At 40.2% G+C, this 26,038-nt stretch overlaps 3 protein-coding genes and 1 pseudogene across 3 annotated transcripts; 1 reads left to right on the top strand and 3 right to left on the bottom strand.

Annotated features, from left to right (window-relative positions):
* LOC149056518 (uncharacterized) lies at positions 1-3,659 on the top strand. Its single transcript, XM_089222237.1, has 7 exons — positions 1-196; positions 263-436; positions 523-690; positions 773-835; positions 1,436-1,543; positions 1,587-1,849; positions 3,645-3,659. The coding sequence occupies exons 1-7, from the start codon at positions 1-3 to the stop codon at positions 3,657-3,659; spliced, it is 987 nt and encodes a 328-aa protein (XP_089078363.1).
* Positions 3,660-4,156: 497 nt separating this feature from the next.
* Positions 4,157-4,624, bottom strand: LOC149056517 (uncharacterized; annotated as a pseudogene).
* Positions 4,625-4,687: 63 nt separating this feature from the next.
* On the bottom strand, positions 4,688-5,218 carry LOC149056516 (KRAB domain-containing protein 2-like). Its single transcript, XM_089222236.1, has 2 exons — positions 4,858-5,218; positions 4,688-4,782 (listed from the first exon to the last, which is right to left on the bottom strand). The coding sequence occupies exons 1-2, from the start codon at positions 5,216-5,218 to the stop codon at positions 4,688-4,690; spliced, it is 456 nt and encodes a 151-aa protein (XP_089078362.1).
* Positions 5,219-17,440: 12,222 nt separating this feature from the next.
* On the bottom strand, positions 17,441-22,942 carry LOC149056515 (52 kDa repressor of the inhibitor of the protein kinase-like). The gene is made up of 5 exons (XM_089222229.1): positions 22,806-22,942; positions 18,247-18,312; positions 18,013-18,176; positions 17,807-17,890; positions 17,441-17,725 (listed from the first exon to the last, which is right to left on the bottom strand). The coding sequence occupies exons 1-5, from the start codon at positions 22,940-22,942 to the stop codon at positions 17,664-17,666; spliced, it is 513 nt and encodes a 170-aa protein (XP_089078355.1). The 3' UTR covers positions 17,441-17,663.
* Positions 22,943-26,038: the final 3,096 nt, after the last annotated feature.

The following is a 26,038-nucleotide window of genomic DNA, read 5'->3' as shown; positions in this document are numbered from 1 at the left end:
ATGGAAAACACTTATTCTGTTGTATATTTCCTCGATGAAAATACCGTTGAGGCTGTCCCGAAGAATTGGGTTAAACAAAATCTATGTGCTTGGCTGAAAAGCTGTACAAAACCATTACGGTTAATCGAAAAAAAAATCATTCCAAATGATAAAGAATTCACATACTTCGAAATCAGAGAGCTAAGCCAAGGCATTGGTAATTTTTAAAGATTAATTTGTTTGATACAATATAATCGTTATCCAATCCACTTACTTCGATTAGGATCTTTGAGTGAAGCTAAGTCTAAAGCTAAAAGAGCTGAATTGACTTCTGATTTGTCAGATGCCTGTGAAAATAAAGCTAATCGAAAATTTAAAACAAAAAAAATTACTTATTCACCATCGCCTGATTGTATTTCATCAGAATCTGATGATGACTGCCCAACATTTTTATCAGGTTTATATTTTTAATTATTTTATAAGATAGAACTTATTATTTGAATAATGAAATAATAATCATTGTATTTTTCATTTCATATTTAGATTCTAAAAGTTCATTTGCTTTAAATGTAAATAAAAGTTTTGACAAAATTGAAAAGAGTCCATATGGTGTGCAGACATTGCTATTAAATGATAAAACCACATCTCCGTGTAACAGTCAAAATCAAAAATTTGATAATTTGATTCCAGATACATCAACATTTCAGAAAGGTAGCTATAGCTTCAACAGTACATATTTATAATTATTTAAACGCAGCTATTTAACAAACATATGTTAAGTGTCTGTCTATAGTCGTGGCAGACACTAGAACAGTCCTGTCTTCGTTCATTATAAATTACGATGATTATGATGACGGTAAATTTTGTTCTTAAATTGTGTATCATGAAATGTTTATTTTTACATTAGAAATTTAAGCATATTATATCATTATTATATGTTTTTTAATATGCCAATAGAGACTAATATCTAAAATTTAAATCACCCACCAAAATTTATTATTATTTATTAAGTATTATAAATTGGTAGATATATAAATAAATATGTACCTAGATTTCATGATACACAATTTATTTATATTATAACTTAGTTAAAGATAATATTTACTTTCTGTGTGTTTTTTGGTACTATAAATCATTAATAATTTACAGATGTACCAAAAGCTCTTACACCAGAAAAAAAAAAGAAGAAATGGTTGGTCTCCGTTATCGTCCACAAAAAAAGTGAAAGGTATCTAAATTGAGTATTATAATGATAATTAATTAAATAAATAAATGATAACTTGAAAATTTATTTTAACACATAATTCTAGTATTCATGGAAACCACTACATCCAATGATTTAACCAATATCATTTTTTATGTAAAATCCACACCCAATGCTCGTCATGACAAAAGTATGCGATATGTATATATTTATATATATTAATTAATTATTAATATATTGGTTTTATGTAAGTTGTTACAAAAAATAGTTCGGTACGAAAACAGCTTTTCAAGATGTCTACATCTGAGACCATGACTGAAATTGGTAATTCTGCATCTTCCAGCCACGATTTGTCAATTGGTAATAATTTGATGCAACAATTTAATTGTTTTATTTTTTTTAGGGAATGAATTTGAGAAACATGTTTTAAATCTATTGGTTTATATTAAAGTAGAACTGAAAAGTGTAAATCATACACAACATCAAATCTTAGAAAGAATTGACTGTTTGGAAAAACAGATTGAAGGAAAGGCTAACAAGTTGAATCAAAGTGATTTATCAGAAGTTATTGATATGCAAGACTGTCCACTTCCTATAGACGGCGAAGTAGATTTGACCATATTAGAGGACAAAACATTAGAAGATAGAATGTTCAAATTAAATTTGGTATTTTATTTAGATTTTATTTTAGGTGATCAAATTTAAAAAAATAATGTGTTTTATTATAGATTTATTAACTTTCATGTATTGGTGGAAAAAATGCTAAAGCTGCAGTTAAAAGGATAATGGCAAAGCTCTTTACCAACAACTTCTTAAAAGAATATTCATTTTCTGGACGAAAAGGGAAAAAAAAGTTTTCAGATCTGTAGGTACTGGTACTAGTAATTCAAATTATATTATCGGACGGTAGTTGAAATATAAATTATATTAATAAATACCAAAATGGTAAAACAAGTCATCAATGACTGGTTTTATGTACTACTTACTAATAAATAAAAAATACACTTGTGATATATTTTTTTGTATATATAATGTTTTTAAACAGGTTTAAAGTCATTATTATAATAGATTTTTGAAATATTTTAGGGCATTAACATCCCAGCCCTAGTTATGAAATTATATATACATATACCGAACACAAAACAGAATGAATATTAATATTTTATTGTAATTTATTATTGACTGCAATATTGATAATACTTTAATTAATGATATAACTGTATAAATACTTATTTATGTCATTCTCCAATTTGTCAAAATTTTATATATGCATGTGTTACGGTATCATATATATTATATATAATATATACAAAATAAATTTAACCACAGAAAAAAAGACAATAGGTTCGTTGGGAAAGGCTTTCACATCGGTAGTGTTTTAGTAATTTTAGTAAAATATACCATACACACATCTAACAAATAACATGTGTATAAATATAATATGAAATACAACTATTATTTATGTTTCTACTTATTTTATTTAGAAGCAGTTAAGAAACAAACAAAATTCAAAAACACAACAAATCAAGAAATAGAAGAAACTATTCGCACGATTTTGGCGCAAGCTCCATTTGCAGAAAAATATTATCAACATAAGAACAAAATATGTACTTAACAATTATTAATTCTTTAAATTAGCATAAGATATGTTGAATAAAAAATTAATATGGTTATACATTCATCTGAGGAGTTGATTTTATTCTGCATTACCTATAATTTATTATATATATATATATATATACATACAGGGTGTAACAGAAAGAACTGACTAAAAATAAAATAAAAAATATACTAATTAAACCTATGACAAAAATTGTTAATATTATATATTATAATATTATTTAATGATTAAATAATTTAAGAAATATTCTCATTTCAGAAAATTCCCAAAAATCATATTTTTTAAAAAGTATTTAGGTACCAAATTAATTTTATCAAAAAAATATTGATATTTCAAATAAATTCTAAAAAATAAACTACTTGACTTAGATAAATCTTTTTACCATCAAAATTATTTTTATAATCAGATTCATAAATTAGCTATTTTGAATTTATCTAAAACAATTTAAATCAAATTTTAAATTTTTTATTTTCAGTACTAAAAAATTTACATAAAAATAAATCAATTTTACATATAGCTCTAGAGTCTTTTAATGATAAATAAAAAAAAAGTTAAAAATATTAATTAGAACAAAAGTTATTCCAAAAGTCAGTTCTTTCTGTTACACCTTGTATATTGATCATAGTTGTAAATTCACAACTAGGCTTGTTCTTCTGAGAGGATAATGGGAATGAATAATACATGAGTGGTTTCTCCTAAAGTACACAATTATTATAAAGCTCTAATTTTTTTTTATTATATCCCAAAATATATTTTATAAAAAAAATTTTAATATTCCATAAAAGTGATAAATGGTAATATTAATTTATTTGTAACTACCTCTGATTTTTTCATGTTCAGGTAAATAACGCCTAAGTTTTTTTTCAACTTTAAAAAATACAACTTATTATATGGTACTTAAACTACCCAAAGTATTTTGGTTATACCTCCTTGCCACCTATAGGCTATATTATTGTTGCACCACTGGTATTAATATGAATATTGTTATTTAATTACAATTCAATCGGGTATTAATATTACATTTCAATGTTTGTAAAACATTATTTTCATGGAAATTAAATATAGCCGTAACATTCAGAAATATTGGATATAGGTTAAATAAAAATTCAGAGAATATTTTTTGAATTTAAACTTTTATTTAATATTAAAAATTACCAAAGAGATAACATTGATTTTTGGTTCATTTAATGGAAAACAAATGGATTGCAAATGAAAATCTGATTAAAATAAAATATCATTTCAATGTTGAACATTGGAAAATGAATATTTATTTAATATTTGTTCAATATTTATATGTTATTTGGGTAGCTTTAGGTTAATAATTAAACATAAATTATTTTATTTGTTAAAATTTATTTGTTGCAACAAGATAAACTACTATGACATTTTGAGTTACATAACATTCCTGAGGACCTACAACTACACTTATTCGATACACACTTTGCCTTACAATTGCATCTCAAGTAACCCTGTCCACCTGTTTGAGAAACCTAAGTGGAAGCTTTCCTTAAGGACACGGATTGGTCAGTAGCAACTTCTTCAGGTGTTAATAATTGTTCTTTACATACAGAAAATTGATTACGGGTGTATAATTGATTTATTACACCCTCTTTTGTGCCTAGTGTGTAAAATTCATTATCGACAGCTACGACAACTGCCAATATGTTCTGTGGATCCATACGCCCTCGGTCAACATCAGGAACTCGGATACGAACAGTATCACCAGGTTTAGCTGGAGTAAACTTTTGTCTTGATGAACGTAGCATTCTTTCAGCTTGTAAGTCAAGTCCCATTCTTGCTGCTGTTCTATTTTGAATCATGTTTTTTTTTTTTTTTAATTCTAGTTAAAAAATTAGAAAATAAATTGATAAATTATTTTTTAATTAAATTTGTAGATACTCACCAATTGACTGTAAAATTGTTTCAAGCTGTTGTATATCATTGTCATTTTGTTCCACTTGCTCAGAGTTATCATCATCTAATGATAAAAATAATAATTTAATTTATTATCTATATAATTTAATTTTTTTAATTTAAATTTGTAAATACTCACCAATTGACTGTAAAATTTGTTCAAGCTGCTCTTCGGTCTCAATGTCTTTTATTTGTTCTCGTGGCAATGAACTTGTTGCTAGGCCCCTTTTAGCAACGCTACCAAACATTGCCTCATACGGTGTTTGTTTTATTCCTTGATGATAAGCAGTGTTTTTTGCGAATTGAACAAATGGTAAAGCTTCGGACCATTTTTTTGTTTTCTTATCGTGCATCATGGTCCTGAGTATATTTTGAAAATCCTGATTGGCTCTTTCGATGGAACCTTGACATTGACTATGACGAGGTTTACCGTGAACAATTTTTACACCCTCCCACCTCGAGCACAAATCCATAATAATTTTATTAGAAAACTCTACCATTATCGGAATGCAGAATATTTGGTGCACCAAAAGTGAGGGAAATTGGCAGCAAAGTGAGGGCTACTTCCTCTGCTGTTTTGCTCTTCAATCTATGTCTAAGCTGTATAAATTTAGTGAGATGGTCTTGATAATTGAGAATAAATTTGTACTCACCATCTTTACACGTTTGCATATCGACTAAATCAACTTGACATCGAGAGTTAAGTTCACGACTTATAATTGGCTTTACCACGATCCCTTTCTTGGGGACTTTTTGTTTCCTTTGACATTGAACACACAAGCTCAAAAATAATGTAACTGATTCGTAAGTTATATTTTTATACTTTGTTTGTAATTCACTAATCACACGGGTTCGTCATCCGTGGCCTGTTTTGATATGGGTATCATGGATAATATCGAATAAATCTTCATTTTTTACGAAGTAAATTTTTTTGTTTCGCCGGGTTTCAATGGAACAATAAGTTGGTTATGAGACATTATTTTAACGACATCATATCTTTTTAATAATTTGCACACGGCGCGTTGCTTACTTTCTTTCGCCTTAAACTTGAGAACGTCTTCAACACATTTGTTATATTTTTCAGTACTCAAATAAAAATTATTATCTTCTCTTTTTTTACTTAAAATAGCGTTGAATTTTTCGTAAAAAACTTCTCGTATGTTCTCCATTATACACGCGAAAAATTAGTAGTAACTCGAACGTAGCACAAATTCAATCACGATTCACAACAGTTAACCAAATGAAATACGTCGACACTGGTCGATATAAACGTATTTTTCATCACTACTAAATTAGATACGATGACGGACGTATCGCCAATTTTTTTTTTTTTTTTTTTTTTTTTTTTTAGCTTTCAGTAAAAACTATTATAGCTCGACAATTATATAAGTACAAGATATAGATAAATGACAGTGTGGTGTTACAATAGTATATAATTACAATGGTATAGATAAGAATAGAAAGAAAGAAAAAAAAAATTTATAATTATACATTGAGAAGAATCTTGATAATTTATATAATATTAATTAATGATATAAAGTAATGAAATAGTATCGTAAATTATAATGAGTGCGTAGTTAATTTGATAAAGATAATATATAGCGAGTTGATTGAGGGAAAAAGAAATTGGATTATGGTGTAAATTGTTTTTGTAGAATAGTGGTGAGGAGGGAAATGAGTGGATTTATAAGAGCGGAGAGTTCTGTGATAAACTTAGCTAACAAATTATCATTTGGGAAATTATTATGTGATAAACTGTTATTGGAATTAGTGGTAGAGGCATAGGAAGCTACGGGAAGAAGAGGAGGAATTTGGAGAGGGGGGAGCGTAGGAGCAGTATTCGGATTTAAGTAATTTGATTTTTGTTGAATCGGCTGAGAACGTTTCTTATGTTTGAGAAGTTCATTATATTTTGTTGCTTTGAGGTTGGCTTGGTTTTTAATGATATTTTTGTACACGGGACAGCCCTTTTAGGAGGCTGTGTGTGGACCTGAGCATAATGCACATTTCGCGGGAGTGGTAGGTGGTTTTGAGCATTCGGCGGAGAGGTGATTATCTCCGCATTTGACGCACCGATGGTTATGGTGACAAAAGTTACTTGTATGAAAGTAAGCCTGGCATGACTTGCATTGAGGAGGAGCACGTTTTTTTTTTGGAAGTTCAATTTTGATTTTGGTGTGTAACAGCGAGTCCAGATTAAGAATGTCGCTATTATTGGTTGCAGGTTTTAGATCGATACGAAAAAGAGGCAGTGAATTTTTTTTGGTACGGTGTAAGATGTTGGTGACCTGAATAACTTCATGGCCTTTATCCGTGATAAAGTTTTGTATGTCTTCCACGGGCGTAGACGGGTGGAGGTGTCTGATAAATACACTATACGGTTTTAATGGCTTGGGAAAGTGAGTATAGAATTTGAACTGCTCGTTATCGGCTAGGTATTTAAAAATAGTGTTCCAGGCAACTACGGTGCCAGCGTGGATAATCAAATATTTCGGAGTTGATTTAAATAGAATGTTCGACGATTCAGTTATATCAAATAGAGCGTTTTTGAGCGTGGAAATTTCGTATCCTTCACTTACGTAAAAGGGAGGTGTCTGAACTTTAGTAGGATAGGATGACTCCATGTTGGCCGGCGGCATATTGAGCTGATCCTGAGATGACAATTTGACGGGTGGAGGGCTGAACACCTCCGGAGGAGAATCAGCATCTTCGGAGAGAGAGGCGTATCTGTTGGGAGTAACAAATATTTTGCTTTTTTGTTCGCTGTCTTTGGTAGACGATGATGATAGATTACGTTTTGGGATATTACGGGACATATATTAACTGGGAATAGAACGCCATTAGCAAATAGCGATAACGGACGGAGGTCGTGCACGTCTGCTCACGATAAGCGTTTACGATCGACTGGTATCGCCAATTATTTACGCGATTAAGCAAAAGCTACGTGAGAGAGAGAGAGAGAGTGAGAGAGATAGGTAGTGGGTACAGACATAACCAACTTTGTGACGGGGAGAAACGAGGCTCTGACCCCAGTGGCTGTGTTTCAAGCCCTTATCCGTCTTACACGGGCGAACTCTCTCCTCGCCTTCGTGACACGGTCTCATCCCTCCGGCGGGTTTTATGCGCGGGCGCCCGGGCGCCAGTCACGCCGCTCGCCCGCCGGCGGCTCTCTTTCTGAGATCGATCGTTGGGTCTCGAGTCCCGTGTCGGCGACCACCGGTATCTTACCTCCGGACAAGTTTCTCCCCTTCTACTAATACGTTACTCCCACAGTCTCCACGAGGCCGTCCACATAGGCGCGGGTGTGCGACGAGCCGGGCGCGGGCGCGGGGCTTGGCCGGCGCACGCGTGCGGCCCGCCGGGCACGCGCACCACTGCTAACCAGAACACCGCTTTCCTTCCGGGCCGTGAGGCATTGTCGGTCTTCGCGGCGGGGCGTATTTCTGGTTCCCGTGGAATGGGATTTCGGAAGCCATTCTTCCCGGTACCCACAACGACCGTTTTCCCGCTGGCATTATCGTCGGGGACGGAGTTTTAGTCCGCCGCGGCGTAACCCTTGTTGGAGCGGTACGGTTTTTGTCGCGGGTTTCCGTTCCCGCACCGATTTCTCGGCGGTGCTTACTAGCGGCGATGACCCCGAGCCGGTCTTCTCCGTGCACTAGGCGTCCTGAACGGTCTGGGTTCAATTAGTCGGACTCTCGATCGGAGTCGGACGAGTGATAGCCGGCATGTGATCGGAGTTCCACGGATAGGCTGGCGTGAGGTACCTACGCGTGGTTACTTTCTCCCGATCCTTCCGTCTCCACTCGCCCAATTTCCCCATCGGTATGTCGCAGATCTGCGGGCATTTCCTTTCAGTTGTGCCCCTATTCCTACTCGGGTCTGGTTTTCCTCGTGTGGATTAGGAAGGGGTTATCCCTCTTTACCCTCGATCCTGGCTTCCCCAGGATTCCGTGTCGGAATCTTACATTAACGCCGAAACACGCCTAACGAGCCAGCCCTTCATCAGTGCGCTTCTCAAGCGATTCATGTGCGAATCTTTGAAGCGCCCGGAACATGACCTCAGATTCGGTCATGTGCTCTAAGCTGCACGGCCAGTCCGCACCGGTCGCTTGCGCCGCAGCTATGAGTTGTTCTCTTTCTCGGTCAGCAAGTGGGCATTCAAACAGCAGATGCTCGGCGGTTCCTGCCGGGAACCCGCAACGGCAAGCTGCATCGCCAGTAAGGTTGAAACGGTGGAGTGAATGATTGAAGTCCCCGTGCCCCAACATTAGCTGAGACGTGAAGTGGTCTGGGATACACCACCCACGGTCCAGCCGCATCCGGACGTCCGGGAACCACCTCTCAGTCCACCTTCCCTTACTAGAGGCGACCCACTGTTGCTGCCAAAGGAGGATGGTTTCAGCGGTATATCTTTCCTCTCTATTCGCTGCCTCGAGGGCCGTCATCGCGCCTCGCCTTACCGCGGCTCTGTCCCTTTCAATTCTAGCCAGTTTCTTTAGCTCGAGGTCCAGCGGGGGCACTCCCGCTAGGACCTGCAACGCCATCGTGGACGTCGTCTTATAGGCCCCCGTTATCGCTAACAACGGTTGTCTCTGTGCCATATTTGCCCTCGCTCTCCTGTGTCCCGAAGCCATGCACTTCTCCGCCCAAATCGATGCCGCGTACCCCATCTGAGGTACGAACACCGATTTGTAGATCCGTAGTGCCACGTTGCTCTTAAGTCCCCATCGGGTCTTGGCGACTCCATGCAGTCTGCTGAACAGGCTTTTCGTCGCTTCCGCCTTCTCCGCTAGGTGAAGGCTGAAGTCCTGTTTTTGGTCAAATGTGACCCCAAGGTATTTCGCCTTGGCGGTCGATCTTATCTTTACTCCGCCCAGTCGGAGTTCCAGCGGCTTCGAGAGCGAGTTTTTAAGCCATAGCGTCTGAAACTTGGCCGCGGAAAAGGTGAGTTTTCGCTGCTCCGCCCATTGCGACGCTCTCTCGAGTAACGCATTTGTTCTGCTAGTGACTTCCGGTCGGTGTTTACCGGAGACTAGAATCGCGATGTCGTCTGCATACGCGACAATTTCAGTTCCTTCGGGCAGTTCCTGCGTTAGCAACGGATTCATCGCGTATCGCCACAAGTCCGGGCCGTAGCTCGATCCTTGCGGCGTGCCCTTAGTTAGGGTCCTCGTTATGTCGACGCCGCCGATCCTCATGCTGGCCCGACGGCCGTCGAGATAACTCTTTGTCAGTTCGATGAGCCCGCTGCTGCAGCCTGCCTGTTGCATATCAAGTATGAGCTGGGGCCACCAGAGGCAGTCGAACGCGCCCGATATGTCCAGGAATACGGCATGCACGTATTTCTCTGTCCTGTTTTCGGTCCAGCTGAGTACGTGATTGATCGCGTCGATCGTGGAGAGGCCTTTCGTGAACCCGAATTGTCTTTTCGACATGCGGGGATCCGTATCTTTGCGGATTCTCTCTACTATAATATGCTCAAGCGCTTTCGAGATCACCGGCAGCAAGCTAATAGGTCGGTACGACTTCGGCTCCGCCGGGTCCTTACCCGGGGCTTTCCTGAACACTACTAGACGTGCAATCTTCCACGATTTCGGGAATCGCTTCGTCCTAAGACAGCAGTTGAAGGCCCATGTTATGTCCTTGCCTATCACTGGCCACGCCTGTCTCAGTATTTTCGCCGTTATGCCGTCCAAGCCTGGTGCCTTGTTCGGAGCCATTCTCCAGATGGCTCCCTTGACCTCCTCCACATCGCAAGGGTCAATCGGTCCCGACTCTACTTGTTCCGGTCGAAATGTTCCCAGGCCGACCCCCGCTCTTTCCCGGGTTTCTTTTTGTTCCAGGTTCTCGCCTACTTCCGTATCACCTGGAACTAAGGCATCCATGACTGCATCGCCTGTCTCCTTAAGAGTTAACGTGTACGATCCGTCCAGCTTACGGATCGAGGCCGGAAGGTCTTCCGAAGGCTTAGTCCCTCCGGTTTTCAGCCATTTGAAGACGGGTCCCCACGGGTCGCTATCTCCCGCGTCCGTGACGAATTTTCGCCAAGCGCTTCTTCTCGCTCTGAAGCAATGCCTCTTGAACGTGCGCTTACGTCCCCTGTAGACAGTACGGATAGCCCGTCTTCTGAACGCAGTTTTTGCGTTCCTAAGCTTGACCTTCCAGCGGCCGAGTGCACTCAATTCGCTTTCCAGCGCTTCGTTCCACCACGGGGGAGGTCTCCGTCTGGCCTGGGTCCTCTTGGTCATTTTGACCTCACAGGCCATTTCCAGCACTTCGGCGAGTGCTGCCGTGCAAGTTTCAACGTCTGGCGACTCGAGACTTCGCGATTTCGCGTCTCTGCATTCCCTCAGGAACTTCCGGAACTCAGTCCAGTTCGTTTTGGTGCAATTATATTTCCTTGCCATATCCTGGGTCTCGACGCGCACGTCTGCTCTCGTTATTATATTAAAGCTGATCAGCGCGTGATCGCTCGACGTAAGGTCGTGGGTGGCCGACCAGTCCGCAACCCTGACGTTGTTACGCGTCAGCGTCACGTCCAGGCAGGCCGACCCCCTGTTCCTAAACGTCGGAGGGTGCCCCGCCTTGTTATGCACTGAGAGGTCCTTCCGACCAATCAAGTCCACGACCATGTCTCCGCGGACGTCCGAGACCGTGTCGTGCCACACCGATGACCGTGCATTTACGTCCGCGCAGATCAATACGGCACCATTGACTTTACCTAGAATGTCGTCTAGCTCGTCAACGTATGTCTGGGTCGGCTCACTGTGCTGAAAGTAAGCGGAGACCAACGTCAAGGTAACGTCTCCATAGCTCAGCACGGCCACGGCAAAGTGGCTGGAATCAAATTGTCTAAGAGTCAGGAGTCCTACGGCAGGGTTCGCGACGACGATCGCAGCCATGGGCGTGCGACCGGTCGCTATCACCCTAAAGGGGCGCCTATCCAGTAGGTAGACCCCTCTGCCGTCGGTTGCTGGCTCCTGTATCAGGCAGACATCTATTTCGTTCCTGACTAATAGTCTCTCAATTTCATGCATGACAGCTTTACTCCTGGCTGCATTTATTTGATAAATTTTAATTAGCGTCTCCGGTGGCACTTGGCCGACCGTGTTTTCAAGTCTACTGGCGTCAGATGCAGCGCTGACATCTGAGCCAGCCGTTCCTTCCTTATCAAAGTCACCCTCGATTTGAGCTGGCTCCTCCGCGAGGACAGCTAGAGTGGTTTCCGCATCTGCCAAACCACCTGACTCGGTTGGTAAGTCTCCGGGTGCCACATCCCCGGGATCGACAGTCTTTTTTGGGCACTTAGCCCGTTTTCTCAACCTGAGTACTTTCCGTCTCACTCCCTTCCGGGAGCAAGCCGGTGCCCGCACTGGGTCGCAGCTAACAGCTGCGGCCGCAGCCTTGCTTAAGCGGCTTTCTGTCGACGGGCCGCTCAGCACCGTCCAAAGACCTAAATCTTTGACACATGGGTGGTGGGACTCCGCAATCCGATCCCCACCTTCCGAACCGCAGTTCGGCATACACGGAGTAGTTGCGCTTTTCGCTATTTTCTCCATGCGTTTGTGGGATTTAGGGTCCTCTAAGACTGGAGTCGACCACTCTCCAGAATTCTCCCCATATCACCGGGGGAGCCGGTTCGGAGATGCGCCCTCCGCCGGCGTTGAGAGAGTGGTGCGGGGTCCTGAGACCCGAGTAGGCCGCTGCCAGCCTTCCCAGTTCCGCTTCCGTCTGGAACTCGCATGACCGTGTCCTCAATCCCACGATCGGTTTCGCCCATCATCAGTCCCGGTACAACCGAAGCTGGGCTTATCCAGGCGGGCGACCAAGGGTACGGCCTTAAGCGATCGCCCGCCCGACTCCTTTCCCTACGTAGAGTTTACGGGGCCTGGTATATCCCAAGCGTCCTGACTCTTCGCCACCCGGAGATTAGGTGGTGCATAAGTCCTTGAGGTTAGCGGAGACGTGTTACGCCCTACATCACCTGCCTCAAATTTTTACGCAATCTCGATCCCATGGATCGGAAGCTAGGGACAAGCTTCGTTAAGTCTTCCGCGTCACTCGCCTCGTTTCCGCGGGGGGAATGACCAGCAAGTCGCAGGCGACGTGATCCGTCCCCGCGCGTCCGGTTTGCACGTAATGCTAAGACTTCCCTCGTCACTTCCGCGGGCCCCCGCACGAGCCACGAAGCCGCGCGCGTAAGACGCTGGTCCCATGTGCGCCCCGCCCTCACCGGCAATTCGTTTCGCGTTGACTCGCGTCAACGGGTGCCTCGTTTGGCTAGGCGTAGGCACACCGTCCCAGCCGTCCGGCGGGTGCCTTACCACCCGCGGTCCCATGGTCGCTCACGCGCCCCGGTCGTGTCAAGGTATTTGCGGTGCTTACGAGTCCCGCGAGAGGAAACCCACGCCCCGACCGGCCACCGGACGACCAGCCAGTAGTTTCTTTAACCAGCCAGCCGCCAGCCACCGGCCGGCACGCCAGTCCGTCCCGGTCCTTCGTCGGCATCGCTAAGATGCAGGCCTGCCCGGCGGCACGGGATGTGGTCCCGGGTCGCCGCCCGCTTATGCGGTTTAAGTCTTAGAGCCGTGCAAATTGTGTTTATGCGCTCAATACGGTCAATCCGAGACCCGCGCCAATCCCCCGAGGCGCACCGCCCGCCCGCCGACCAAAATCGACGAGCCGCGCGGCGCCACGGAGGGACACAGCGCACGCTCTCAGCGCCGCAATCCCACCGGTAATAGGGTTATTTCGCACGGGCACGGCCAGCCTCTCGGCCGTCTCCGCGCTCCCTAGACCCGGTTGGGGTTCTCGGTCGGGCTTAGCCATGTTAGGTTCCGCCCATTCTCGACACAGTCCTTATCCGAGCCGGTCCACAACTCCGGTCTCGCCAAGTTGTAATCGATCTCGTGCAACCTCTGCCCCTCTCGATCGTCAAACATTAGCCACCGCAACGCGCCCAGCCGGCGAGCCGGCGCCGATATACCGGCCCACCGCTGCCCGCGTGGCGACGGCCCTGTCCCGTGCCGCCGGTGTGTCAACGCGGGTCCGCCACGCCTTCCCCGTTCGAACATCCAGCATGTCATTCCATGATCATAGCCACCGAGTAATCGGATCAGGACAGTGAGTTATCATTGTCGGATTTCTTACGCGGCACCAGAGACGGCGCTAACGCGTCGTAACTGGGGACCGAAGTCTCCGGAACGATGCCATTTGCTCGCTAGTCCGGCGTGACCACTCACTATCGCATCTATGCGGCATGTCCCCTTGGGGGCTTTTACGAATATGCACGATATTTAAGAACACCAAGGCGCGTCAGACCCGCCCGGACGCCCGGGGCCCGACTGACCATCAGAAGGGTCCTTCACGGGGAGCGGGTCGAGCCACCCGGGACGAGCGCTCCGGCTGCCGCCGAAGGTCCGCCGCGACCGGCCCGAGACTTCCCCGAGTAAACCACTCGGTTATCACCCGCTCGCATTTATCCGTCGGCCTGTTCAGACCCGACGTTCTTTCCACGAGGAAGTGCACCAGTCCGCCCGCGACGAGCGCCCCTACCACTGTCGGAGGTCCGCCGCGGTCGGCCTTCAACTTCCCCCGGTGAACTCTCTCGTTTGGCTGCATTGTTATGCAGGATTTGGCGTAGCGGTGTATTCGAGTTTGTAAAGAGAAAAACCCGACTAGCCGGGTAGTTCGCACCCGTCCGAAGGCGGTTAGAGATGAGCAACTTTCGCCACATGCAGTCATATGCACGTGTTTCCATCCAGAACGGGAGGTACGCTCGTGTACTGATCGGGTTTTCCACGCCCGGCCAGCCGAAACCCCAGCGGCGGACGGGCGACCGAAGTTAATCAGTGCCCGCCCACCCGGCTGTGGTTTCGCTAGATAGGTAGTGGGTACAATCAGATAGACAGATACCGTCGTATAAATATTCTGTCTAGTTATAATAAATTCCTAATTCCTGTCAAAATTTTAAAAACCAGCCGAGGCCCTAAACTCCAGGTCCAACAGCCCCCTTGTGGGGGTCCTGTGTGGCAGCGTGTAGTCATAATAAATGAAAAGGTAAAATAAATTACATCATACAATAAACATTTTGAAATTATTTATTTAATAAATCTTGGTTCTTTTCCACATTACTCAGAGCTATGTTTACTAAATAACTAAATAACTTATTCAATAGTTATACTAAAATATTCAAATAGTCATATATAGTTATTAATTATTTATTTTCATAATATTAAATTATTACAATTCTTAGTTATGTTAAAATATTATGTTAAATAAATATTAAGCTCATTACAGCGATGAAAAATTAAATCTAACAATGTAAACATGTTTACAAAAACCAAACACTATTAAAAAATGGGTATTATAGAGTACAATAGTTACAGTTCGGAGACACTCTCATCAGGGTTTTGTATATTTAGAATAATACAAAACCCTGGTGAGATTGTTTCCAAACTATTGTACTCTATAATTACCATTTTTTAAACAATATTTCGTTTGTTTTTGTAGACTTGTTTTCACAGCTAAAAATTACGGATATAATGTCTTCTTAACTATATTTTGAATTTTGAATTTTCTTTTTTTCTTCACAATAATCACATCAGTTCAATTATCAAGACACATGAAAAAAAATTATTTTACATATTAAATTATTTTTCTAAAATATTCAAATTATAATTTACAAATGTGAAAGAATATCAAGCTTACGATGTTTTCTTGGAGCAGAAAGAACATTTTTATTTAATGTTTTTAAAGCATGAAATATTCTCAGTCTAATATATAGTTTTTTTTAGGAAATCAATATCAAAATCAGAGCATGGGTGGTCAAAAGGAACATTATCTACTTCATTTCTCAATTCTTTACCAACATTATTCTTTACTGGAATTATGGGGAATTCACTAATAAAAATATTATCCAGTTCATTAATATAGTTTACATATTGATCTGGTGGTACTTTTAAATTTCCATAACTTGAATTTTGTTCATTCTGATATGCTTTAAAATGGGTAAATAAAAGTGACTGATCTAACTCATTTTGATCCCTGGCATAATTTAAACAAACATGGCATGAATGTTTTTCAAGACACTTTTTTATCAAATAGCCAGAAACATATGCAAGTGCATTTTTAGCCGGTATACACAAATTGCGGTAATCGACAGTACCAACTTTTAAAACATTACCATTGAAAGGATTTTTGTCTGAAAATAATAATTTAACATAACCCAATGTAGAAGCAACTTCACTAATATTTGTCAAAATTTGATCTAAATCATCCAATCAATTAGCCCCGTCAGAATGCTTGAAAAAGTTAAGTGAAAACATTTTTTTAAATGTCCATAAAAATTGAATAGGGGTAGGATTTACATTGTTCCCATTTTGATTGCGAAAATTACCAAACAGATTTTCAAGGGAATCCTGATTTAATCTATATGTACATAGTGGATATTGAGGGGGTTTATCAATGTCATCCCATAATTTTAAGACAGAATTTATAGTAATTAACCATCCATTTAAAAATTTAATTCGATGAGTAACATCAATATTCACTAATTCACCATTTACAATTTTGGTTTCCAAGACACGCATACATTTAAAAACATCTAACATGTATAATAAGTGTTGTCTTTGAGTTAAAGTATTTTTAAAAGGTTGATTGAATTCTTTACTTCTTACTTTAGGCTTTGAATTTAATAGGTCAAATAATTTGTCCATATAATCTATAAACATGACAGTAGTTTCAGCAGCAGGTGACAATACACCGCCTTTAATACAAGTGCGCATACCGGCTGCTACAGTTGCACTAAAAGTTTGACTAGCATACCCCACTTTCATTTTTTGAAAAGGACTTGGATTTATGTGTGCATCTGTTAATTTTGGTGCAAGGCGATTAAGTCTTTGATCAGATTTATAAAAATTAATAAAATGATTTTTATCTGTGATGCCATTAAAAAACGTTAAATGGTACTTAAAAAGTTATTTCTAGTAGATTTTAACAAGTGAGGGACATCATAAACATAAAATATTTTTTTTTTTTTTACAAAAAAATAGGGACGTTGAGGAGAAACATTCATTTTGTTTGCAAATCCAACAAAATTTGATCCTTGATCAGTTGTTAAAACCTTTATATTTAAAGAAATACTCTGTATTTTAGAAATTACAGCAAATATTGTGTTTTTCAAATGAATACTAGTGCAACTATTATTAATAAAAAAATAAGCAACCGGTTGTTTCCAACCATAGTTTAAGATTCTTAGCATAAAACATAATACATAGTTTGCAGGTTCATAATGTTTTCTGGTCAAAAGAACTATTAAATCCTACAATGTAATCTTTTGACAAATTATAAAAAATATGAGGTTTAATCGCCATTTCATCAATGCACAGAACACAGTCTTTTGCATCATCTTTCATTTTATTTAATTTAAAATTCAACGATTCAAAAATTACATCATTTAACCAAGGTACTATATCTATTTTTTAGTAACCCTACGCAATGTTCTCGAGCAAAATAATTTTAAAATAATATAAATATATATATATATTTATATTTAAATATATTAATTATATATTATTATATATTTATTATATTTTAAAATAAAATAATTTTTAAAATATTTTTTAAAAACTGATAGGCACGAGGTCCAAAAAAAAAAAATTGTGAGAGCTAATTGTTTGAGTTCCTTTGAGTAACGAAAACCTTGAGATTTTCTAGTGGCCATTTTAACAAACTTTTTACAACTAAAGATAAATTAGGTGGTAAATGTACATCACAAACGTCATAAAAATGATTTACTGATGATAATGTTTCATTAATTTGGTTTGTTAAAGTTTCAACCTGTTTTTCCAAGATAACACATATATTACTGAGTTCATTTACTTTACATTTTAGTTTTAATTTTATTGGAGTGTTTAAAGTGAGCTTTTTTGTTGTTTGTGTTTATGCTGCAGGTGAATTTGGTTTACTAAGTTCATCAGAAGTTGTAGTAGATGATGACATTGCTGCATAAACAGGTTTTTAATGTTGAATTAGAACTTATATGTAAATTTAGTAAATAGAAAAAAATATAAATATGAACTTACACGTAGAAGGTAAACTCAAATTTATTTGTTCATCAACCATTGTAGAAACACAGTTAGATGTGGTTATAATAGTTGAATCCATGACTGAAATTAAGAAAATAAAATATAAGCAAATATTATAACATTTTAATAAAGTATAACTAATATATATCTAGATCATAGATTATGAGTAGGTTTATAAATCAACATTTTATATTCATAATTACCAAATTCAGTAGGCACAGCACTAATCAACAATCGAGTTTTCTCTGTATTTGAAAACATATTTTCTTTAAAATGGTTCATACACACTCTATAATTGTTGTCGAGGTTGTCAACAGATTTTGAACAAAGTTCTGCTCTACCACATTTAATTAACAATTCTTTAGACCTGTAAATTATTTTATGTTCGTTAAAAATGAACTAATATAATCATAATATTGTTTTGATAAATTACTTACCGATCCAAATTTTTGGGTATTCTAAAAAGGTTGCAATTTTTTTCCTTAGTTATTGATTTGGCATTTCTGCAATTTTTTACAATAAATACCAGCACACTTATAGCCAATACAGTTTATAGAACCACAGAATAAATTAATAGGTTTTAAAAATTTTAAACTTAAACTGAAAACTCGAAAGGTTAACCGTTACAACACAATGTAAACAACTAGTAAATGTCAAAACAATATTATCACAAAATAATATTGATATTATCTTCCTCCAAAAAGATGGCCGATTATTATTGATAACATTTAAAAGTGTCCAGAGCCTGATATAAGTGTACGGCGGCGGGGATTATCACAATATACGATCAAGGTTGCGGAATTAATAATGAGCACAGAAAAATAAATGATATGACCATAGACCTATTAACAGATGGACTGCGCATTGATAATATATAGCAGAGGTATGAAACTCTCACCATTCCTAATGTTATTTGAAAAAAGTGGGGACATGTCCTTGAACTCCTGAGCATTGCCATTTTGTTATTTTTGAGAATCAGCTGATGGCTCATATCATATATTTCAATAATTGATAGTTGATAATTGAAACCATTATGATATCACAGAAATGATAATAAATTATATTATAATTTAAAATTATAATTACTAACAATAATTGAAATTAAAATAATTATTGAACGTGTAATGCAAAACAGTTGTTATTTCATAGTTGTTGTTAGATAACCGCAAGCAGTTAAGGTTAGGTTATAACGTTATGACTTATAGGATTAAAACTTAAACAAACAACAAACCGTTATCGTAAAAAAAAAAATCGTTCTTAACAACACTTCTAAACCACCAGGTAATCATTTACAATTTCAACACTAAACAACCAGAGATCGACCACCAAGCAGAGTGTCGCTTCTATACTGTTCTATATGTCGCCGATATGAACGTAGGGAAATCATGGATAAATATCTCGTAAGGATTTTACTCCAAGAAAAATTTACCCACGCAAAACATATTTATCATAGTATTTAAAGTATTTATAGAATTTATCATATAAGATATTTGTATACCATAGAGTCTATGGCATCATAGTTTATAGGTGATAAGTCATATTATATTGGTTGTAACTCGTAACATTAGGCGTCGCGTCGTAAGTATATTCGTTACAAATCATATACAATCTATCCGCATACGAACATTTGCACGTCCGATAACGAACATCGAATGTATTATTGCATTTTTATAGCACCGAGTCACCTATATTCACTCGGACAATTAAAAACGAAAATATCCCTCGATTTGCTATGCAACACCACCCCAGGTAGGTAGGTGACAATGTTAAAAAAATGGAATTTGAACACTACGCGTCACACAGTCTGTTCAGACCACTGCGCCGCACGGCAATGATCAAAATCGTGTTCAAATTACTTATTTAAGCAAATTGCCGAAAAACTCAAATTTGAAAATGCTGTATCTCAAAATCTATTGATTTCCGCCAAATTATTTTTGCACCATCGTTTTTAAAACGTTGATTTACCTAGGTTTCGAAAAAAAAAAAATTAAAAATTCGTGTGGGCGCTAAACTAGATTTATACCATATAATTTTTCCCCATTCAGTGCCGACAGCGACATACTTATAGAAGCAACTGTTATTTATTGTGGTGAATTATATGTCAGTGAATACCTGTTGTACCTACGTCTGAGCTGGTGACTAGTTAGTCGCTCGTTGTTGGGACTGTCACATATTTTATAATTATATTATTGTATTTTTATTGCGAAAATGTGTGCATCCCAAGACGGTTGCGTTCTGGTTCAAAGCCGCTAACGGACACCAGCCCACAGGTAATCAGCTGACGAGCTGCATATTATTATATTTAATCCACATTATTATTATTACATTTAAAACACATTATTATTATTATTATATTTATTACACCTTATTATACATTATATTTAATACACATTATTATACATTATTATGCACATTGTAATTATATACACATTGCAATAGAGAATCTTCATGAATAATTAGAGAAACAGTTTTATAATTTTATATTATCCTTATATTATTATCTTTTCTTATAAGTTTAATTGAACATAGTATATACTCAGCGTAAGTGCGTGCACCATATACGTTATAGAGAGGAGGTTGGTTGCGCGTACAATACCCAACATGATTTTAATAAGTAGTGTGATATTTTTTTTAAATATCTGCATTCAATTTTCTGAGATACTAAAAAACAAAAAGCCGTTAGTTATAATCTATTATAATTCAATATTAACCTTAAATTACGTGATTATAATGTTTAATTCTATGCATGGCCTGATAGAAGACATATAAGAATGAATATGTTATAACTAAGAATTCTATTTCAAATTAAGGTCAAATGATTTTTTACCTTAATTACTATGTTTCGAACTTTATATTCTGCCTAAAAACTTCAATATTCATTGCAAACATTCCAAATAAATCATTTGCTTTTTCACATTAATCATGTCATTAAATGAATATTTTATAAATATAATATTTATTATACACTTAATAATAATTATCGGGTATTCTCTGTCTATAATAGAGAAATGTAAGATGATTTAATTTTAAATAATTATTTAATTTTACACAATTTATAATATGCATCTTAAATTTATTTAAAGTTTAATTTTATGTTTATATAATATTCAACATAATTTAGATGAGAAGTTTGATTTTATTTTTAAATCATTTTATTCAATTTTCCTATTTAAAAAAAAAAAATGTAGTTTTAATCTATTATAATTAAATATTAACCTTAAACTACGTATTTATAATGTTTAATTGTATGCATGGCCTGATAGTAGACATATAAGTATGAATATTTTATAACTAAAAACTCTATATCAAATATAGTTCAAATGATTTTTTACCTGTATTAGGTACTATAGTACATAATTGTTTTGAAATTCATATTCTACAGAAAAACTTGAAAATTCATTACAAAAATTTCAAATAAATCATTTGATTTTCCACCTTAATTATAACATTTTATGAATATTTTATAAATAAAAAATATATTATACACTAATTATTAATTAATTATTACCGGGTATTCTCTGTCTTCAATAGGGCAACGTAAGTTGATTTAATTATTTAATTTTACACGATTTATAATTTGCATCTAAATTATGTTTTAAGTTTAATCTTATGTTTATATAATATTCAACATAATTTAGATAAGCAGTGTAATTTTATTTTTTAGCTATCTGCATTCAAATTTCTGATTTTTAAAAAAAAAAAAAAGCTGTTATTGTTATAGTTATCTATTATAATTAAATATTAACCCTAACTACGTATTTACAATGTTTAATTGTATGCATGGCCTGATAGTAGACATATAATATGTATGATTATGTTATAACTAAAAACTCTATTTTTAATAAAGTTCAAACGATTTTTCTACCCTAATTTCTTTGTTTCGAAATTTATATTCTACTGAAAAACATTAAAATTCATTGCAAACATTTCTAATAAATCACTTGATTTTTCACTTTAATCGTGACATTTAATGAATATTTTATAAATATTAAATATATTATACACTTATTAATTATTATCGGATGTGCTCTGTCGATTATAGAAGAAGGTAAGTTGATTTAATTTTTAATAATTATTTAATTTTACACATTTTTAAATATGCATCTTATATAATATTATGTTTAAAGTTTAATCTTATGTTTATATAATATTTAACATGATTTTAATAATAATTGTGATTTAATTTTTTAAATATCTACATTCAATTTACCGAGTTTCTAAAAAAAGAGCTGTTAGTTATAATCTATCATAATTAAATATTAACCTTAAACTACCTACGTGTTTATAATTTTTAATTCTATGCATAGCCTGATAGTAGACATATAAGTATGAATATGTTATAACTATGAACTTTATTTCAAATAAAGTTCAAATTATTTTTCTACCCTAATTTTTATGTTTCGAAATTTATATTCTCCCGAAAACCTTGAAAATTAATTAAAAAAATTTAAATTAATTCACTTGAGTAGTATAAAATAGAGGATTCAATCACAAGATCCTCATCCTCCTCCTCCTCATCATCATCCTCATCCTCATCATACGCCACCACCACCACCACCACCACCTCTCCTACACATCGCTCGCCCATAGGTGCCGCCGTCCCACCACCACCACACCACCATATCACCACCTCCACCACCACCACCAAGTCTCCTACTCACCGCCCGGCCATAGGTGCCGCCGTTCCACCACCACCACCACCCGCCCGGTCATAGGTGCCGCAACCGGTACACCACTCTCCGCCCCACCACAACATCCAACTACTCGACGCCGCCGCCGTTGTGACGTATAATATTATTATCAGTGGAAATAATGCAAAATTTATTTCGATTGTCCAGGACTCGACCTCGAATCTCTTGCCTCACAGACGACTGCTATAATACCAATCTAGCGAAACCACAGCCAAGTGAACGGGCCCCGATTAACTTTGGTCTCCTGTTCGCTGCTGGGTTTCGGCCGGCCGGGTGTGGAATGCCCGGTCGGTACACGAGCGTACCTCCCCGCGGTTTTAGATGGCAACACGGGCAAATCCCTTGCCCGTGGCGAAAGCAGCTCACATCTAACTGCCATTCGGCGGGAGCGAACTACCCGGCCAGCTGGGCGGGTTTTTCCTTTTAAAAATTTTTCGGACATCCCGCCACGCACGAACGTATCGCACGGCGAAATAGCAATGCGGATAGCAATGCGGATAAACGAGAGAGTTCACCGGGGGAAGTTGATGGTAGGCCGCGGCGGGCCTCCGGCTGTGGCCGGGGCGCTCGTCGCGGGCGGCCTGATATACTTCCTCGTGGAAAGAACGTCGATCCTAAAGCAGGCCGACGGATTAAGTGCGGGCGGGTGCCAACCGAGTGAGTTCACCGGGGGAAGGCGTGGGCCGGTCGTGGTGGACCTCCGGTGGTCGCTGGAGCGCTCGTCCCGGGTGGCTCGACCCGCTTCCCCCAGGGTGACCCTTCCGATGGTCAAGTAGGGCCCCGGGCGTCCGGGCGGGTCTGACGCGCCTCGATGTTATTAAATATCGTGCATATTCGTAAAAGCCCCCAGGGGACATACCGCATAGACGTGATAGTGGGTGGTCACGTCGGACTAGCGAGCAGATGGCATCGATCCGGAGACCTTGGTCCCCAGTTACGGCGCATTAGCGTCGTCTCTGGTGCCGCGTAAGAAATCCGACAATGATAGCTCAATGTCCTTATCTGATTATTCGGTGGCTATGATCGTGGAATCACATGCCTGATGTTCGAACGAGGATGGTGCGACAGACCTGCGGTGACACACCGATGGCACGAGTTAGACGGTCACCTCGCGGGTAGCGGTGGAGCCGGTATATCGGCGCCGGCTCGCTGACTAGGCGCGATGCGTCGGCTAATGATTGACGATCGAAAGGGGCAGAGGTTGCACTAGATCGATTACAGCTTACCGAGACTGGAGTTGTGAACTGGCTCGGATGAGGACTGTGTCGAGAATGGGCTTAACCAAACTCGGCTAAGCCTGACCGAGAACCCCAGCTGGGACTAGGGTGCACGGAGATGGCCGAGACACAGGCCGTACCAGTGTGGAATATCTCTACTACCGGCGGGATTTCGGCGCTGAGAGAGCGTGCCACGTCCTCCTGGGGCGCGCTACGGCTGCCGATTAAGGTCGGCGGGCGGGCGGCGCGCCTCGGGGGATGGGTGCGGGCCTTGGATTGACCGTATTGAGTGCATGAACACAATTTGCATGGCTATAAGACTTAAACCGTGCTAGCGGTCGGCGACGCGGGACCACATCCTAGGCCGCTGGGCAGGCCTGCATCTTAGCGGTGCTGATGAGGGACCGGGGTGGACTGGCGTGTCGGTCGGTGGTCGGCGGTGGGCTGGCTAAAGAAACTGTTGGCATGCCGCTCGGGGCGCGGGCTCCCTCCCGGGGACTCGTAAACACTGCAAAGACCTTGACATGACCAGGGTGCTCGGGCGGCTATGAGGCCGCGGGCGGTGAGGGACCTGTCGGATAGCTGAGACCGTGCTCCCGCGCCTAACCAGCGAGACACCCGTTGACGCGAGTTAACGCGAAACAAATTGTTGCGCTTGAGTTATGTGAAGCGCCCTCGGGATCAGCGTCCTTGGGGGCCCTCATGCGCGCGCCCTTTTCGCTCGCGTGAGAGCCCGCGGAAGCGACGAGGGAAGTCTTAACATTATAAGCAAACCGGACGCGTCGGGACGGATCACATCGCCTGCGACTAGCTGGTCAATCCCCCCGCGGAACGAGGCGAGTAACGTGGAAGACTTAACGAAGCTTGACCCTAGCTTCTGGTCTATGGACCGAAATTGCATAAAAACTAAGGTAGGTGATGTAGGGCGTAACACGTCTCCGCTAAACCTGAAGGCTTATGCACCACTTAAATCTCCGAGTGGCGAAGAGTCAGGGCGCTTGGGATAGACCAGGTCCCGCAAACTCTTCGTAAGGAAAGGAGACGGACGGGCGATCGCATAAGGCCGTACCCTTGGTCGCCCGTCCGAATAAGCCCAGCTTCGGTTGTACCGGTACTGATGATGGGCGAAACCGATCGTGGGATTGAGAACACAGTCATGCGAGTTCCGGATGGAAACGGAACTGGGAGGGCTGATTGCGGCCTTCTCGGGTCTCAGGACCCCGCACCAATCTATCAACGCCAGCGGAGGGCGCATCTCCGAACTGACTCCCCCGGTGATATGGGGAGAATTCTGAAGAGTGGTCGACTCCAGTCTTAAAAAGACCCTAAATCCCACAAACACATGGAAAAGCAAGCCAAAAGCGCAACTACTCCGTGTATGCCGAACTGCGGTACGGAAGGTGGGGATCGGATTGCGGGGTCCCACCATCCACGTGTCAAAGATTTAGGTCTTGGGACGGTGCTGAGCGACCCGTCGACAGAAAGCCGCTTAAGCCGGGCTGCGGCCGCAGCTGTTAGCTGCGACCCAGTGCGGGCACCGGCTTGCTCCCGGAAGGGAGTGAGACGGAAAGTACTCAGGTTTAGGAAACGGGCAAAATGCCCAAAAACGACCGTCGATCCCGGGGATGTGGCACCCGGAGACATACCAACCGAGTCAGGTGGTTTGGCGGACGCGGAAACCACTCTAGCTAATAATGCTGAGGAGCTAGCTCAAATCGAGGGTGACTTTAATAATAAAGGAACGGCTGACTCAGATGTAAGCGCCGCATCTGACGTCAGTAGACTTGATAGCACGGTCGGTCAAGTACCAGAGACGCTAATTAAAGTATATCAAATAAATGCTGCCAGAAGCAAAGCTGTCATGCATGAAATTGAGAGACTATTAGTCAGGAACGAAATAGATGTCTGCCTGATACAGGAGCCTGCGACCGACGGCAGAGGGATCTACCTACTGGATAGGCGCCCCTTTAGGGTGATAGCGAACGGCCGCACGCCTAAGGCTTCGATCGTTATCGCGAACCCTGCCGTAGGACTCCTGACTCTTAGACAATTTGATTCCAGCCACTTTGCCGTGGCCGTGCTGAGCTATGGAGATATTACCTTAACGTTGATCTCAGCTTACTTTCAGCACAGTGAGCCAACCCGGACATACGTAGACGAACTAGGCACCATTCTAGATAAAGTCAGTGGTGCCGTATTGATCTGCGCGGACGTAAATGCACGGTCATCGGTGTGGCACGACACGGTCTCGGACGTCCGCGGAGACATGGTCGTGGACTTGATTGGTCGGAAGGATCTCTCAGTGCATAACTAGGCGGGGC

Source organism: Diuraphis noxia, unplaced genomic scaffold (genome assembly GCF_037042655.1).
Source record: "Diuraphis noxia isolate RWA-SAM2 unplaced genomic scaffold, SU_Dnox_SAM2 contig0003, whole genome shotgun sequence".
NCBI lineage: Eukaryota > Metazoa > Arthropoda > Insecta > Hemiptera > Aphididae > Diuraphis > Diuraphis noxia.
The sequence above is the reverse complement of the archived record's forward strand: the minus strand, read 5'-3'. Positions and strand labels throughout refer to the sequence as shown.

Bases quoted from the DNA above. Each gene is read 5' to 3' on its own strand.
- LOC149056515 (XM_089222229.1), bottom strand. From the start codon at position 22,942: ATGTCCGAAAAATTTTTAAAAGGAAAAACCCGCCCAGCTGGCCGGGTA. The intron at 18,177-18,246 runs GTAAGTAATTTA...AATAATTTACAG, and splicing joins ATACCCAAAAATTTGGATCG to GTCTAAAGAATTGTTAATTA. The intron at 17,891-18,012 runs GTAATTATGAAT...TCTTAATTTCAG, and splicing joins TGCTGTGCCTACTGAATTTG to TCATGGATTCAACTATTATA.
- LOC149056518 (XM_089222237.1), top strand. From the start codon at position 1: ATGGAAAACACTTATTCTGTTGTATATTTCCTCGATGAAAATACCGTT. The intron at 197-262 runs GTAATTTTTAAA...TACTTCGATTAG, and splicing joins AGAGCTAAGCCAAGGCATTG to GATCTTTGAGTGAAGCTAAG. The intron at 691-772 runs GTAGCTATAGCT...GTCTGTCTATAG, and splicing joins TACATCAACATTTCAGAAAG to TCGTGGCAGACACTAGAACA.
- LOC149056516 (XM_089222236.1), bottom strand. From the start codon at position 5,218: ATGGTAGAGTTTTCTAATAAAATTATTATGGATTTGTGCTCGAGGTGG. The intron at 4,783-4,857 runs GTGAGTATTTAC...TTTTATCATTAG, and splicing joins ACAAATTTTACAGTCAATTG to ATGATGATAACTCTGAGCAA.